Here is a 17,260-nt window from a genome sequence, read left to right as displayed (position 1 = left end):
TTATAATAATTTTAAGCAGGACTGGTATGTTTTATTATTTCAAAGGAACACATTTCAGCTATTAATAAAAAAATATACAGGGGTTGGACAATGAAACTGAAACACCTGTCATCATTTTAGTGTGGGATTTTAGGTTTCATGGCTAAATTGGAGCAGCCTGGTGATCAATCTTCATTAATTGCACATTGCACCAGTAAGAGCTGTAAGAGTGTGAAGGTTCAATTAGCAGGGTAAGAGCACAGTTCTGCTCTAAATATTGCAATACACACAACATTATGGGAGACATACCAGAGTTCAAAAGAGGACAAATTGTTGGTGCACGTCTTGCTGGAGCATCTGTGACCAAGACAGCAAGTCTTTGTGATGCATCAAGAGCCACGGTATCCAGGGTAATGTCAGCATACCACCAAGAAGGACCAACCACATCCAACAGGATTAACTGTGGACGCTGTAAGAGGAAGCTGTCTGAAAGGGATGTTCGGGTGCTAACCCGGATTGTATCCAAAAAACATAAAACCACGACTGATCAAATCACGCAGAATTCAATGTGCACCTCAACTCTCCTGTTTCCACCAGAACTGTCCTTCACCACAATCAATTACTGTGCTCTAAAACCAGGTGTTTTTTTGTTTCATTGTCCAACCCCTGTACATGAATTAGAGTTTAGTGGCTCTTTAAGGTGTTTTACTTTTATTAAAGTGAGCACTGGACTAAAACAATGTGCTTTCGACAGATTAAACCTAAACACACAGTTTTATTCTTTAATATTTTTATTGCTCCATCACCCCTCGTGCATTTATACTGAATTTTTCCCAAGCTACACTTTTATAAGAACGTGATAAGGGGCATATTTTTGGAGAAAAGTGCTTTTCATGCATCATTTAAATAAAACAGTCGAGCTGCTGAGGGAACCCACAGAGTTATTAGTTCTTGGCAGATGTGGCTGATTTTATCAGAGAGGAGTGAGAGAGCCGGTTGTGCTTTCACAAAGTTGCGTGAAAAAGAAAGTAACCGCCCAAAAAAAAACACCATGCAGGCAGCAGTGCTGAGTTTCAGGAGAAAAGTTTATTTAATACGACCAGAATGACCTTTTTTCTTTTATTTACAGTAAAAACTTGCTGTGTTTTTAAATGTTCAGCACAGATCTGGGATCAGAGAGCTGACGGCTCCCCCTGCTGGTTCACTGGTTGTAGTTGGAGACTTCGATCAGGTTGTTGTCCGGATCTCTGAAGTACAGAGAGGTAATGGGTCCTGCTGCTCCGGTTCTCTCCACCGGTCCCTCCTCAATACTCACACCACAGTCCTGAACACAGAGACACTGATTAAATACATTTTATTATAAACATAGTCAGAATATCAGTAGATGTCTTTCTATCTGCTGCATCCTCTTTTTTTAATAACAGCATCACTTATACTTTATAGCTTTATACAGCTGCTGTCAACTTTAACACACTTTTACTAATTCAGGGTTAATCGTACATGATTTATCTAGTAAATGCAACGCTTCATTATTTTATGCAAATCAATTATTTTAACAGGTTGGGTCTTTTTTTTCATTGGTGATGTATTAGCTGTTTAATTTTAATTAAATTAAATTACATTTAAGTTAAATTATTTTGTCTTGAGTCCTGATTTGATACTTTGGCGATGCAGTAAAAAAAAAAATAAAAAAAAATAATTAATTATAATTATTATTGAAACAACGGTATCAAAACAATCAATTGGTTGCAGTACATTACCAGCTGATAACGGCACTCATAGAACACCTCTCAGCCAATTACATTGCAGGGTCAGAAATTCGAATATTTGAACTAGTTACTTTGTTGATGAGTCTAAAACTATTTTTATTGATACCTATATTTTAATTTGTCTTATTGTTTCAAGTATTTGTTTTTATCCTATAATTTGCTCTGTACAGCACTTTGTTGCAGCTGTTGTTGTTTTTAAAGTGCTCTATAAATAAAGTTGAGTTGAGTTACTGAGTTTAAATAAGAACTTTAATAAACCCTAGTGTAGCTGCATTTATCATATATATAAAAATCATATATATATATATATATTTTGATATTTTGATAAATCAGTAAATAAAATTTGATAAATTCAGAAGCTTTGAAAATCACATGATCAGATCGGGAACATCACTAACATCACTCAGCTACTGCTGAGTTTAGAAGGTAGATTAAGTTTTTATTTATTTTAAAATATGGATTAAATCTTATAACTAACTCTCACTCTCTTAAGTTCTCCAGCCTCGTCTCTCTTTTCCTCACACCCCCCCCCACACACACCCCCCCCCACACACACACTCACACACATCACACACAAAAAATATGGTCTAAGGTGTAGTGCCTCTTTAAAAGCCTACATTCGCCCACAAAAAATACTTGACAATAATTCCCAATCCTGGTTCTGGTGCTCACTTTTCCTGCCCTTTTTAGAGGATTCCCTGCTTTTACCACCTCCTGCACCTGTAAAAGAGCTTGTTAACGAGCTGATTATCTGATTCAGGTGTGTGTGTGAGCTGGCAGGAGGCACCAAGACCAGGATTTAGAAAAAGGTGGTTTAAACACACATTAAGGAATTACCTGCAGATGAGCAGCGACTGATTCCAGCGGCGTTTTCGTTACGAGACAAAGATCTGCAGAGCCCGGCATCGGGGCTCTCGCCTTCGGCTCAAACTCCTTCCCAACTTCATGCAGATTAAACTTCTGACTCCCGAAACTCAAAGCTTTACGATCTCCCTGCAGGAGACAGACAGGTAATAAGAGGAGTTTTTAACCAAAACTTGACACAAATCCACATTCATACAGGGTAGTGTATCTTCAGGAGCAGGATTGAGAAACACTGATTTATGCAGAAGGAAAGTTGTTTCTTATACAATGCTGCCACCATGTGGTACTTTATCTGTGCAACTCAATCATCAGCCTTTACTAAGGCATAAAAATGTAAAGGAAAAATATAATTTAAAACTCAATTTATTTAATTGCATATCGTCGCTGTCCAATGAAAAACACTTATCTCCAAAACAGCACTTTTACAGGAGAGAGAATAAACCTTGTAAACTCTCAATGGAAGTCAATGTAAAAATAGTTTATTTCAGGTCATTTCTATAGAGTTTCTATTGGTCCGTTCATCAAAATAATTCGGCACAGTTTAAGAGACAGTTTGTCTGTTCAAATTATGTAATAAACAAAAATGGAGTGATTTTCATTGGACAGTGATGATATACATATTTTACTATTTTATATTTACACCATGCCATACAGGGTAACAAAATCCTACTATTTTAGCTCAGTGTCATAAACCTACAGCCGATCTGCTTCATATTAGTATTATGATAGGAAGATAAATTGTGCTTAGAGGATATAATTTATCATCAGCGCCCTCTGTACAGGAGTGGCTTAGTGAACTGGAAAAAATTGCAGCATATAAAAAAATGCATTTTATTATAGAATGGTTAAATGGGGATTCTACCCTTGTGTTTTTTCTTTGTTTTTTTGTGTGTTCATCTTAAATGTCACATTGTTTACACATTGGGAAACTCAGTAAATTACATTCAAGTCATAAAAAATTATAAAATGTAATAATCACTTGTAAAATAGATGAAGCCTTTAATTTTCTGCATGTTATTGTATGATATGGGCTGTCACTGTGTGATAAAATTATATATGTGTGTGTGTGTGTAAAGACTACCTTAAATGTGATTACTTCCATTCCCAGGACCTTGCAGTAGAAATGGGTTGTTTTGTTTAAATCCCGGACCGTCAGAACCAGATGATCCAAATGACTGATTTTAACTGGACATGAACTCTTCAGACGAGCTGCAGATGGACCGCTGAAGATGCTCGACTTATGAGGAGAAAAAAGACAAATTATGGTAAGTGAATAAAGGTTTTTCCTGGATGTAAATATAAATAAATGAAGAGAAGAGCATCACATTGGCTTATTTTTTATCTTAATAAATAACACTGAATATCAGACGCGCTCCAGTGGCTGGATTACCTGTCAGGTGAGCATGAGAGTGTTTAGTGAACTGGGAAAATCTGCTTTTAGCTACAGAAGCACCACCAGCAAGCTGGAATTCAATACAGTAAATTCAGAAGCTTAGCTCACTGGGAAACTTTTAGTTTCTGATTAGTCTATCATTATTCTTATTATAATTTTTTTTATTGTTCTTACTTCTTAATTATTTATTTGTATTCATATTCGTTTATTTTATTGTATTTTATTTTAATTCTTATGATCTTGGTTTATTATTATTTATTTTTACTCTTATCATTTTATTTTATAATTTACTTTTACTATAATTTACTACAATTTATCAAATTTTATTTGATAAATTCTTTACTTTTATATGTTTTATTTTGTGGGTTTTCCTATTATATATATATATATATAATATAAATATATATTATATATTATTTATTTAAATTGTGTAATTCTTTTATTTATTATTATTATTTTTTATATTTTAAATTTCTTATCTAATGTTTAAAATCTCGTTTATACTGTAAAAGCTCGGCTACATTGTAAATGAGGGTCACCCTTAATGTTTTCCCGAGTTAAAATTAAGGTAGGATGATTGATAAAAATCTCAGGTCTGGATTGCTTAATATTTAATCCTTAATCCCGCCCCTCTCTGATTTACTGGAAGCACATACCGGGGTTGGGGGTGTTTATTAGGGTCATTACGGTACAAGGAAATTCACTCACCTTTAGCCAGTAGAAAATATATGCTAGCTAATACGTACTAAATCTATACTTTAAATTTAGACACTTATCTAGTTTAGATAAGCATATTTAATGCCTTAGCTTAAATACAGATACTAAATTAGCTCCTAAACTCAGTATTAGCTGAGAGTTCAAGCAGTCTCTGAGCGGGAGCGTTAGTTATATGAGTGTTTGGGTTTTGAGTAACTTAATCGTATATCGCTAATAAAGTAAATCAGTAAAATATTACAGTAAAAACAGCTGTTTGCGTTTCTTTACCGTGAGAGAAAGCGTGTGCCGAAACCCGCTGCAGATTCTCAAAGCCATTTCCCGTCTATAAAATCAGACTGCGCTCTTTAAATAATCCGGATTCTCCGAGTTTAGCTCTAACTGTACTGAAGTGCGAATGGATGGAAGGGATGATTCGGTTTCGAGTTGCGCGATGCCTTACCGTAATAACCCAACTCAACATTACCTTTACTGTAATACAGGTAATACAGGTAATACAGGTAATAACAGCAACTGACTGCTATAGAAGACTGTTATTTAACCCCTTCAGACCTGAATTGTGTTCCAGTGATTAAGAAATAATTAAAAAAGCTGTTTTCTGTCTGTAATACACATGTAAAAACACACTCCTATCCTAAAACAAATGATAAAAATTATAAAAAAAAAGTGTTCTAAATCACAAATAATTAGTAAAATATGAGCTTGTATTACTTTTCCTCATTTGTTCTGTAGTGCTGACATACCCCTGATATGTCTGAGTTGCTGATTTCTTTTGTTTAGTGTGCAGTGGACACTATTTATTATTTTAGCCCAAAATACAAATTATACTATGATGTGGGACAAAGCAGTAGAATACTTAAATCTGAGTGACTATGTAATATATATATTTTTTAACTTTTGCTACTCCTCCTCTCCTACTTCAGAATAAAGATTTTTTTTGGCTTTTTTGGTCACATGACATTACGTTCAGTAGCTCCTCCATTTCCACTCACTGTTGTGTTTACAAAGTGTAATTACGGTGTGCGGCCATGGACAAATAGCTACTTTATTAAATGCGAGGAGACGAAATGCAAAAACACGTACATGGACGTTCTGGACGGGAATAAAATCACAGAGAATAAAACCCCCTATAAAACTGAAAATTACTCCCCAGGAGGAGGAAAATAATCCCTTTCAAATAGGGCTAAAGACCACTTTACTAAAACACAGTGTATAGTGAGTTTTCACTGCAGTTTACACAAGGATAAACAATCATTAGCCTCATAGCATATGCAGATACATATCTAAAAGTGCAAACAAACCTTCTATTCAAGGACAAATGCTTTACAGATGATTCCTTGCCAATTTTGACTACTTCAAACTTTTTTATTTTTATTTTAATCCTAATTCTGGTCAAGTTCCTCATATTGTTAAAAAAAAAAAACAGACCTTGACCCAATGCAGTGTAACGTCATCAACTCCCACCAGTTTCATATTTTACATATTTCACAGATACAATCAGGCCACTGTGGTTGCACATATCTTTATTGTAATATACAAATAACATTGTGGCTTGATGAAGCCTGAACAGACCAGTTTTTAGCTGGTTCCCAGCTTAGCAGACTGCAGAAGTGTCCAAAGACTGTGGAGAAAACAGGACAGGCGGTGCAAACAGATCCCCTAGAAGAACTTAGTGGCAACGAACACAAAAAGTCAACAGAAAAAAGTGTCACATCCTCCTGAAACTACTGCTGCTGCTACTTCAGAAACAGCGCACTGATCAAAACCCACCTGTGAAACTGGTGTCTAAGCTGGATTTAAGAAAGACAGAGACACGAGCCCACACACACACCGTCTCTCCGGAGGTTCAGAAGATCACAGCATGACTCATTTAGGTTAATAATAGAGCAAACCCAACACAAGGTGAAAAAACATGAGAAAATACTGACAACGTGCAGAACTCCAATTCATTTCATGATAAGAGGTCGAAGGAAACCTACTTTATATATTGTTAAATGTCACCACTGCAAATTAATACCTAAGAAAGGATGTAATCTTGGGTTTAATTTGCTCAATACCCAGGACTGTGGTGCATAGTTTATGTGGGCAGCTGGTGAGCAGATAAATCAAATTCATATTTTCTCTCTCACTCAAACACAACCGAGCGTGGAAGAACACAGATAATAATGCAGAAGAAGAGGGTGAATGATGATGATGATGATGGAGACCCGAACATACGAACGCATCTTAGATTTTAAAATTTAAAATGAGTGAAGTGCCAACATATTCAAACAAGAAGCCAACGAAAATAAAAGAAACAGCAGTGATGCCACCATGGAATCTGACCTGGAATGCGATTAATACGGGATTAATATGTAACTTGCATTTATAAAACCATCTTAATTGAACTATATTAAGGACGTCTGAACTAGAAGTTGCATGCCAACAGTGCAAAATACATGAAAATGATTCATCCTGCTGTGAACAGTTATTAAAGAGATACTCAGAGTTGGGCTCCAGTTGAGAAGCACTGACGCTTGTTGTTGTTTGTTGTTGTTGTTGATGATGATTTGATATAATAGCTCTTCAACCACATTTTATTTTTTTGTATTGTCTTAAGAGAAAATTCATACACATAAAAACCCTACTATTTGGATAATATGACATTTCTGATACTCTAAGTGTTTGAGTTCGGCACAAGAGTGTAGTGCTATTGCAATATACAGAACCTGTAGAGATCTTCATTTTAAACGTGAATATTCACAGTCTACGACAAGCTCGACAAATTCATACAGGTCAAATTCTTTTATACACTTTACGCCATTCGTAAATATTGCACTGACATCTGTGATATGTAGGCAAGTCTCCTCATTCTCTGCACTCTGCAGTAAATGAAATGGTGCGGTAGAGTCAGTGCAGCTGTTTGCCACTGTCAAAAACGGAAGGAAAAGCCTCAGAAAACAAAACGCTTCACCCACAACTTTGTGAACAATTGTCAATTTCTACATGTCTCCTCAGTTGCTTTTTAACCCAATCAACCCTGAAGGATGATTTATTTTTTTTAGAGTCTAAAAGTGAAAATTTCCCTTGACCATTTATTTTGTAGTCCATCAAATCAGAGGTCTAATCTGGAAACTCGTTCCAAAGCTGAAAGGAAGGTTCTTATTAGGCCAAACCCAAACCTAGCCTATATAAAAAGCATTTAATAACATTAAATTTTCTACATTTGTGAATACATAAGCAAGAATGATGCTGGTTAATGTTCGAGAACCTAACATTGTGGACGTTGGGAACCACAATGGATCCAAACCACACTTCTGATAGTCCAAAGAGGGGCAGAAAAAAAAATAATAACAAGAAAAAAAGAAAAAAAAACAACAGTATATAAATAGATCCTTCAAACATCAAAATTCCATCTAAATCACATTGCACTTGGACTCATGTATGAGCACAAATGATTAGTTCTCAATATTTGATGTAATCAAACTGTTACCTTTTTGGATAACATAATAATAATAATAATAATAATAATAATAATAATAATAATAATAATAATAATAATAATAATAATAATAATAATATTTGATGGACTCTTCATGTAGTCATGAGTCAATGCAAGCGGGGAAAAAAAAAAAAAAAAAAAAGGAGGAGGATATTATAAGAACACGTCAAAGAGTATGCTACTGCAAATATACTCTGCACATCTGGTAAAACGTTCCAATGGCTTCAAATAGGTTGGGTTTGACAGTGTCTCAGAGACACCTCACATCACAAGGTACCAAATGTCATTTACTATATAGTAAGGCGAAAGAATAGTTGCTAAATGTGACAGGAGGCTCTGCTGCAGCTAGACAACACTCTCGCGATTGGCAGAAACGAGGACTGCCCTGCGACAAATCGGGCAAGTTGAGTTCTCTGAAAGCCAGCGGTCGATACAGTGCACGTGGTATTCGTGTGAGCAGGGCAGCTTGCGGAGCTTGTTGCCCTCTGCGTACTCCGTGATGCAGACGCTACAGGTCTTGAAAGCGTCGCTCTCGCCAAAGTTACGCATGGAGAGGTTGTCGATCTGCTCTTTGGTGAGGCCCCTGGGCTGGTCGTCGTCTTCGTCATTGAGCAAGAAGAAATGTGCAAGTCGCAAGAAGGGCAGAGAGGCAGTTTCCTCCAGGCTGATCGGAGCCCGAGGTCTTGGCCTGCTCTCTCGAGCCTGTGGGGGCACTGCGCTCCCCTCGCGTTCCTCTGTCCTTGTTTCCGAGGCACCGACCTCGCTTGAGCCTCCAGCACTGGTAACGGGAGCCTCCGCCACCACAGAGGCGCTGGCAGTGCCGGGATTCCCCGGCGTGTCTGCAGCATCCGCCGAAGGGTTGGAACCGCGATTGGAGTCCGAAGAGTCTGAGTCAGAGTCCATGAAGTAGCTGAGCTCACCAAAGCCAGTCATGATCTGTCGAATCATGGACTGCAGAGCCAGAGAGGTAGCCTCGCCGAGACCCGCATCGGAGATCCTCCTTATGGGAATGCGGATAGTGCTGACGTACGTCCTCACTCCTGCACGTTCGGAGCGCGAGAAGGTCCTGCGGAAGCCTCCACGCTCGGTTTCGTATAGGAAAGTGTTGTTGGAGGTCTGAGAACGAGAGCGTGTGCGATTAGCGATGCTGTCTCTTTCACGGTATTCGCCTGGCCGCACCCTACGTACCTGCAAGTCCAGCATTATAGTCGGAGGGCGCCTGCCTGAAGCTCCCGCCTCGCCTGAAGGCGCGTCACCTTGCTGTGGAGCTGCTGGAGCTTCAGCAGCTTCTACAGACTCCTGGGCTTCTGCCTGGATGTTGCTCTGCCTAGACAGAACATGCAATCGAGTCCTGGAGCTGCCCTCTACCTGAGCTTCTGGAACAGGCTCATGACTGTGAGAGGGAAGGCCATTGTGGACCTGAGGAAGCCCATCCAATTGATCAAGGTTTACAGGTAATCGACTCCTTGCTGTACGTGCCCTGGTTCTCCGCTGTTCCGGGCTTGGGCTTCGTGCTCTAATCTGGCCTCTACGTGGAGGCACGGTGGGCTCTACTGGGGTTACACTTGGAGCAGGAGCAGGAGGTGGAGGAGGAGGTGGAGGAGGAGGTGGTGGTGGTGGAGGTGAAACCTGATTCTGTGGGCTAGGAGGACTAGGAGGACTTGGTGGGCACGGAGGGCTTGGTGGGCTGGTTGCAGCTGGAACCTCAGGGACCTCAGGGACCTCAGGAACCTCAGGGACCTCAGGGACCTCAGGGACCTCAGGGACAGGCGGCTCAGGCTCGACTATAACAGCCATTTCTTCAACAACAGGTTCCTCCACCACCTCAGCCGTCTCCATCGGCGGCTCAGCCTCAGAAACAGCAGCATCTGGAGAGACCTGGTCTCCTTCCAGCCGCTCGGCTTCAGTCTGCGTTTGCTGCTCGGCTATGTTGCGGTTGACGTTGATCTCCAAGCTGAAACGGAAATCTCCGCTGCTTGGGTTGGTTCGGCTCACCGCCCGCCACGACTGGTTCCCCCGGTGGCCACTTCTTGTGGTGTTGCCCGTCTGGCGCACAGTGTTGAGCCAGTCTAGAAGAGTGTCTCCATTGGATGCTTCTTCTTGTTGATCTGGAACTGAAGAAAACAACAACTTTAACGATCTGATATTCCAAAGAATATAAAACAAGCAGCAAATCTCGTATGTGTAACCAAGGCCAGCGTACCTCTGGGCTGTTCACTACTGCTTTCAGGGCTGTTGTTGCTGCTGCTGCTGCTGCTGCTGCCACTGTTGCTGCCGCTGCCACTGCCTTCATTGTGTGGCTGCTCAGGGCCATCTTTGATTTGCTGAAGGCGGTTCGACAACTCTTCTTCAGTGAGCTCGCCTAATAAAAGAAAAAAAGATATAGACAGTTAAAATATTGATCTTTTTGTGACGGACTCAAAGCAGGGCTTCTCTCACGACTTGTACAGTTTAAGACCAGGTGCTGGTTTTATAGCCGAGGCTGAAGACAGATGAAGCTGAAGTCGCTGCTGAAGCTGAGATGATGTCCGATTCGTGAATTCTCATGCGGCCGAAATAAAATAACAAAACATAATTAAAAAGAGAGAAATTTTAAATCAGCATGAAATCTTTATTTACAAACTCAACACATGGACAATACTAAAAAGTAAAAGTCTACATTTAGTACGCAGGATTATAAACAGCTAAAATGTTGCATATACAGTACTACATACATTCTCTAGCTAGAAGTTAAATAAATAAATAAATAAAAATAAAGATCAATGTAGGCAAGCAAATGTCAAAATTGATCACATCATAAACAGTAATTAATAACTTAATATTCAAAATATACAAAACTGATTATGCGTAATTGCTGGGCCAATAAAAAAAAGCTATTAACCCTGTTTGAAAACTATTATAACTACTACTACTTCTACTACTACTACTAATAATAATTATAATCATAATTATAGTAATAATAAAAAATAATAATAATAAAATACAAATGAAAAATAAATAACCCCCGCCAAACTAGCTCAACAAAAGTTGTTTATTGTGATATTTAGGGATTATTTTTTTAATCATTACAAGACATACAATGTATAAAACCACTATACAGCCTAAACAGACTGAAGTACATGGACCTTTTATTTGATTTATTAAGCCTGTTTTTTAGGACCAAACATTTTTCACTAACTAATTACAGCTCTCAAAACATAAAGTAAAATATACAGAATTTTATGACTGAACATTTTTGAGCTGTTTACCAGCTGCCCAGAGAAACTTGTGAAACAGCAACAGGTCAATACTGAATTCCACCAGACTTACCAGGACAAGAACTGTCCACTCAAAGTCATCTCCTGGCAGCGGCCTCCGCTTAATGATGCTCCAAAATACCTTTCCTTTCCTTTCCACTGTCCCGGGACAGAAACGGATCGGCGTCTTCAGAGGTCCAACTGTTTGGTGTTTTTGTTTTAAAGTACTTAAACAAAATTCAAACCATCCATAAAACGCATAAAACATTTAGCTCCACAAAATCACAAAAACACGTATTTCTCTAAAAGGGGGAATAAACTAGATAAAGAGATAAAGTACTCTGAAAGTAACTGTCCATTACTCTGAGTGCAGCAATATACAGCTCTGGAAAGCAATAAGAGACCACTTGATGATAATGTTTCTCCTAAATTTTATCAAATTTAAAGACATCTGGAATATAATCAAGAGGAAGATGGATGATCACAAACCATCAAACCACCAAACTGAACTGCTTAACTTTTTTGCATCAGGAGTAAAGCAGCATAAAGTTATCCAAAAGCAGTGTGTAAGACTGGTGGAGGAAGAGAACATGATGCCCAAACTGTGATTAAAAACCAGGGTTATTCCACCAAATATTGATTATTTCTGAACTCTTAAAACTTTATGAATATGAACTTGTTTGCTTTGCATTATTTGAGGTCTGAAAGCTCTGCATCTTTTTTGTTATTAATTAATTAATAAATGCTATAAATGACAATATTTTTATTTGGAACTTGGTAGAAATGTTGTCCGTAGTTTATAGAATAAATTATGAAATAAATCAGACAAATTGATTTAGAAACTGAAGTGGTCTCTTCATTTTTTCCAGAGCTGTATGATTAAAAAGTATCCTCTGTATCCATCATCTCAAATAACCGCAATACAGAGAGGTGAACATCTCAAGAAAGCCGTAAGTAATCAATGTGCACAGAGAGGAATGCACAATTAGCCAAGCTGACTGACAGTCAACCTTGCATATTAATTTCTGCATCACCTAGCTAGTTCTATACAGTGGGAAAAGATGGAAAAATAATAAATCGCTGTGAGTCACAAAAGTTCTCCCACCTACAGAGTAACATGCTGCAATGGAAAAAGAAGGTGTTTAATTGCTTAAATCACCTTTTTGGGTCACAAAACAAAACGTATCAAACTTTATAGGACAGCTAACATTAGAAATGATTTAAGCAACAACAAAAACAAGTTTCGTTAACAGAGATAATCATAAATCCAGCTTTATTTTAGTTACCTGGGGTGCCGAGCAGATGGTTGTCTCTCATCAACCTGTAGTCTTCCTCACTCAGGTTGTTCACGAACTGGTAGAAAGCCTCTTCTCTGTCCAGTCTGTCCAGCTGTTGTCTGCGTTGTGAATCGGACTGCTCGCTGCCCCCTTGTTCTGCATTGTCTGAGCTCTCCATGGCTGTTAAAGCCAAAACGACTGTCAGCACCACCTGGAGACAGAGGACCAAAGATTTACAGAGCTTGCAAAGGCACTTGTCGAGAGAAGCACAAAGAGCAGCACGTGTAAAGCTTGTAAACGGTATTTTAAGTTCCTACAAATTAGAAAAGGAAATGAACTCATGATCCCTAAGCTGAAAGCTGTACAAAACACATTACAGTAATTGCTGAGCTTCTGTAGGCCTGCCTGCTCTTTTGTAGGAAGATATAGTTTTAAAACATCATTAATAAATAAATACTAACAAGTGGTGTAACGATACACTCTGTTCGCGATTTGATTTTATAATATATATGATATTTTAAACAGATTTGAATAACAAAAATTACTTATTTTAACTAAACTGTAAAGAATAGGGGTGTAAAGATGCACTAATACTTATATTTTTTCTGAATGTATAAACAATGCGAAATAGACCTTATATAAATGCTCCATGTATAAAATTGTGTATCAGTACTATTACATAGACATAAAATATCATTAATGTTTTTATTCCACTACATTATCCAGCAGATGACATGTCTCTACAAACCATCACTGATCATCAGTAAATGTTACATTTCATTAGTAAATCAAGGGATCAGAGTCTGGAGGAAGAGTAGAGAGACACACAGTCCAAACTGCTCGAGTTCTAGTGTGAAGTTTCCACCAATCAGTGATGGTCTGCAGAGTCATGTCTGTCACCTGCTGGTGTTGATCCACTGTGTTTTATTATCAAGTCTAAAGTCAGTGCAGTTTAGTTTTCACACAAAATCTTACAGCTTCCCTCTGCTGATAACAAATTTTATGGAGATGCAGATTTCATTTTCCAGCAGGACTTGGCACACTGCCCACACTACCAAAAGTACCAGTTGGTCTTATAATATAATATAATATTCAAATTTTCTGAGAGACACTGATTTTTGGGGTTTTTATTGGCTGTAAGCCATAATAATCATCAACGATAAAACAAATAAACGCTTAAAATAGATCACTCTGTGTGTAATACATCTACATAACACATTTTAACTGAATTACTGAAATAAAGTAACTTATTTCCAGCGATATACAGAATAGCACACTATGGACATATATGCATAAGGTATTGCACTGCAAGTGTAAGATAGCTAAAATATAACTGAGAATATATAACATAAATATTACAGTTAACTTACCTACAGTTTGAAAGCTGATTTAGCTAGTTAGCCATATTAGCATTGAGGTTTTGTCACTTGTTTGTCCTCTATGGACTCTTTAAACCGACTGACAATTCGGTAAAGTGTACCTGCAGGACAGATAGTTAGCTATATTTACTATATATGTTTTATAATGTGTTTTAGGATTTAACCAGCTTCAAAAATGGACACTAATTGTGAGGCACTGCGCCAAACGGAGAGAAAACAAAATGGCATCGAGAGAGAAGGCCGACACACAGGCTAATCCAGCCCGATAATGTTAAACTTTAGCTCCATAAAGCAGATTTCCGTCTACATACCGCTAAATAAGCCGAGCAGAGTAGAAAGGCAACCGTTTAAAGAAGATTGTTGATCCAATTAGGCCGGTAGCTAACCTACAAGAACATCTTGTGCCTGTAACGCGGTGTTCCGTCGAATTGTGCTGCTCATCGATATGTGCTTCTGAGCCGCTACGCGCATGCGCTGAACCACAGTGCAACATGTTTTCATGCGTGTGCGAGTGTTATTTTTATGAATAATAATAATTATTATTATATTGTTTTATTCGGGTGCATTTTAGACCACAGCCATTACTGGCTTGTGTGTTAATTAATCGATTAATTATAAAAGTAAATCGGTGGTCAGAATATATAGGTTAATCATAAGAAATATGATTTAATATTATTTACGCTGATATAATTAGAATTAGTGTTTGGGCTATCACAATGAGAGTTTCTTGTCCTTCACATCACATGGGGTAGTTACATGAGGTGGAACGAAATTGTATTCTCGTGGTCCAGTTACACCCAAAAGAGCCATTGTTAAAATAATATAAAATAAAATAAAATGTAATAAAATAGAAAATATCAAGGAGAGTATTAAAAGGAGCATACAGCTCTGGAAAAAAATTGCAGAAAATGAGAAATGTCTGAAACAACAAAAAAGATGCAGAGCTTTCAGATCATATAATGTAAAGAAAACAAATCTCATATTCATAAAGTTTTAAGAGTTCAGAAATCAATATTTGGTGGAATAACCCTGGTTTTTAATCACAATTTTAATGCAAATTGGCATATTCTCCTCCACCAGTCTTGCACACTGCTTTTGGGTCTTGCTCTTGATTAAATTCCAGAGGTTTTCAATTTGGTAAAATCAAAGAAACTCATCATTAAGTGGACTTATTTTTTTTTCTATAGCTGTATCTAGCTATATCCTATACTTGTAATAAAGTAACAGCTAGATTATATTATATTTTATTAATCCCAAATTAAATGTAGGCGTATACTGCTTGATTTGTAATTATAACCGTAACGTTAGCTAGTTTATACATAACGGTGACATGTTTTGACAAGGTAACACAAATCGACAGGACACCGGCCAACGTCATGTAGCTAACTCCGCTAGCCTAGACTAGCAACCCCTCTATTTTAGCTACAGATATGTAACAAACACAATAAATCACTATTTATTTCTGTTGTCACACCATAACGAACACCATAACGTTTAGACAACGTTAACTAGCTAAATATGTAACTATATAAAGACCGTGTTAGTTTTAGTAATTTTGTACGGGGTGGATTACATTATAGCTACAGCTAACGCTAGCTAGCTAACTAGCTAATTAAACCATCTTAGACGTTTCTAAAGGTAGCAGTAAATCCCGGTCCAGAACATTAAAGCTCCGCTCCAGGATTTTGTTCCAACTGTATGCAGCAGTTGAGCAACACAGAGGGCCAATCAGGCAGCTGGAACAAAATCCAGGAGCGGAGTTTTATTGTTATTGTCAAAGGAGAACAGATGGACGTTTTCTAAGAACTGTTGTTAAGAGAGTAAAATTCCACCCAGGGTTTTGTTGGCCGAGCTGTAGTAGAGCCGCCCAGGTAGTTGGTACAAAACCCTGGGTGGATTTTTACTTTCTGGACCTGGGTTACCCACCTCTAGTTGTTAGCCTCGTTAGCTAGCTAAAGGGTTTTTAGCTTTGTACTAGAAACTAGCAAATATTAACTAGCTGTTAGTGAAAGTGAGCTAAATAACAATGGATTCAAATGCTCCTTTAACAGGTTAACTAACACGTTAGTCAGCTATTTTCTGAAATAAAAATAAAACAAAAAAACTTGGCCGTTTTAAGCGCACCAGAACAGTAAAGGTGAAACGCATTTAAAGCAAAGCTTAGCTATAGCTTAGCTTAGCCTTAGCATATTAATCTTGAGCTAACGCTAACGTTACCTTTGTAAACCCGTATCTTTAAAGTGGATTACCGTGACCGGCAGGGTCGTACCTGTTCTAGCTGATCCGCTGATATCCTCTGCTGATCGCCGTGCTGTCCTCCGTAGATATATATTTAATAAAACGTAACCGTGATCTTCTTTATCCAAGTATTATAAACCCGTTCTCCCCACCATTGGTTTCTCAACCCGTCTGTTCTCTACAGCCTTGATTCCGGTCAAAAACAAGGCAAGATAAAAGTCCTACTGAAAACAGGCAAACTGCTCTTAAAATACTTTAAAAATGCATACAAATGCTTCAGAAATGCATCAAAAGGCTGTTAAAAGGCTGTAAAAATGTTAAAAATGCTTAAAAAAAGCAAAATACCTTTTTCATTCTGCGCACACTTGTAAGATTTTCATAACTATATATATATATATATATATATATATATATATATATATATATATATATATATATATATATATATATATATATGCTCGGGCAAGAATTAATAAGAATTATTTATTTTATATATATATCAGCTTATTAAAGCTTTATATTATTTTACACCTGTTAATTAGCTAGTTAAACTGTGCTACAATTTGTAATAAAAGTCCTACTGAAAACAGGCAAACTGCTCTTAAAATACTTCAAAAATGCATAAAAATGCTCCAAAATGCTGTTAAAAGGCTGTAAAAATGTTAAAAATGCTTAAAAAAAAAGCTAAATACTTTTTTTTATTTTGCGCACACTTGTAAGATTTTCATAACTATATATATAGTTAATTATATATAATTGCTCGGGCAAGAATTATTAAGAATTATTTATTTTATTTTAACTATATATATATATATATATATATATATATATATATATATATAATAAGCTCATTAAAGCTTTATATTATTTTACACCTGTTAATTAGCTAGTTAAACTGTGCTACAATTTGTAATAAATGTGCTAGATTTT

General features: G+C 37.3%; 2 protein-coding genes and 1 long non-coding RNA gene across 4 annotated transcripts in view; 1 reads left to right on the top strand and 2 right to left on the bottom strand.

Annotated features, from left to right (window-relative positions):
- Window positions 1-17,260, top strand: part of LOC125804806 (uncharacterized) — a 296,742-nt gene that overhangs the window by 34,929 nt on the left and 244,553 nt on the right. The gene's annotated exons all lie outside the window — the stretch shown is intronic.
- glod5 (glyoxalase domain containing 5) lies at window positions 1,047-5,148 on the bottom strand. Its single transcript, XM_022683721.2, has 4 exons — window positions 4,990-5,148; window positions 3,694-3,849; window positions 2,586-2,741; window positions 1,047-1,303 (listed from the first exon to the last, which is right to left on the bottom strand). The coding sequence occupies exons 1-4, from the start codon at window positions 5,035-5,037 to the stop codon at window positions 1,181-1,183; spliced, it is 483 nt and encodes a 160-aa protein (XP_022539442.1). The 5' UTR covers window positions 5,038-5,148; the 3' UTR covers window positions 1,047-1,180.
- rlim (ring finger protein, LIM domain interacting) lies at window positions 6,223-16,534 on the bottom strand. Of its 2 annotated transcripts, none has more exons than XM_007228416.3 (4): window positions 16,362-16,534; window positions 12,723-12,924; window positions 10,404-10,562; window positions 6,223-10,314 (listed from the first exon to the last, which is right to left on the bottom strand). In XM_007228416.3, the coding sequence occupies exons 2-4, from the start codon at window positions 12,889-12,891 to the stop codon at window positions 8,546-8,548; spliced, it is 2,097 nt and encodes a 698-aa protein (XP_007228478.3). In that variant the 5' UTR covers window positions 12,892-12,924; window positions 16,362-16,534; the 3' UTR covers window positions 6,223-8,545. The 2 variants fall into 2 exon arrangements, with proteins under 2 accessions (XP_007228478.3, XP_049340335.1); XM_049484378.1 differs by lacking the exon at window positions 16,362-16,534 and adding an exon at window positions 14,404-14,552.

This window comes from Astyanax mexicanus, chromosome 10 (assembly GCF_023375975.1).
Source record: "Astyanax mexicanus isolate ESR-SI-001 chromosome 10, AstMex3_surface, whole genome shotgun sequence".
Classification (NCBI taxonomy): Eukaryota; Metazoa; Chordata; class Actinopteri; order Characiformes; family Acestrorhamphidae; genus Astyanax; species Astyanax mexicanus.
This window is presented reverse-complemented; position numbering and strand designations above follow the sequence as displayed.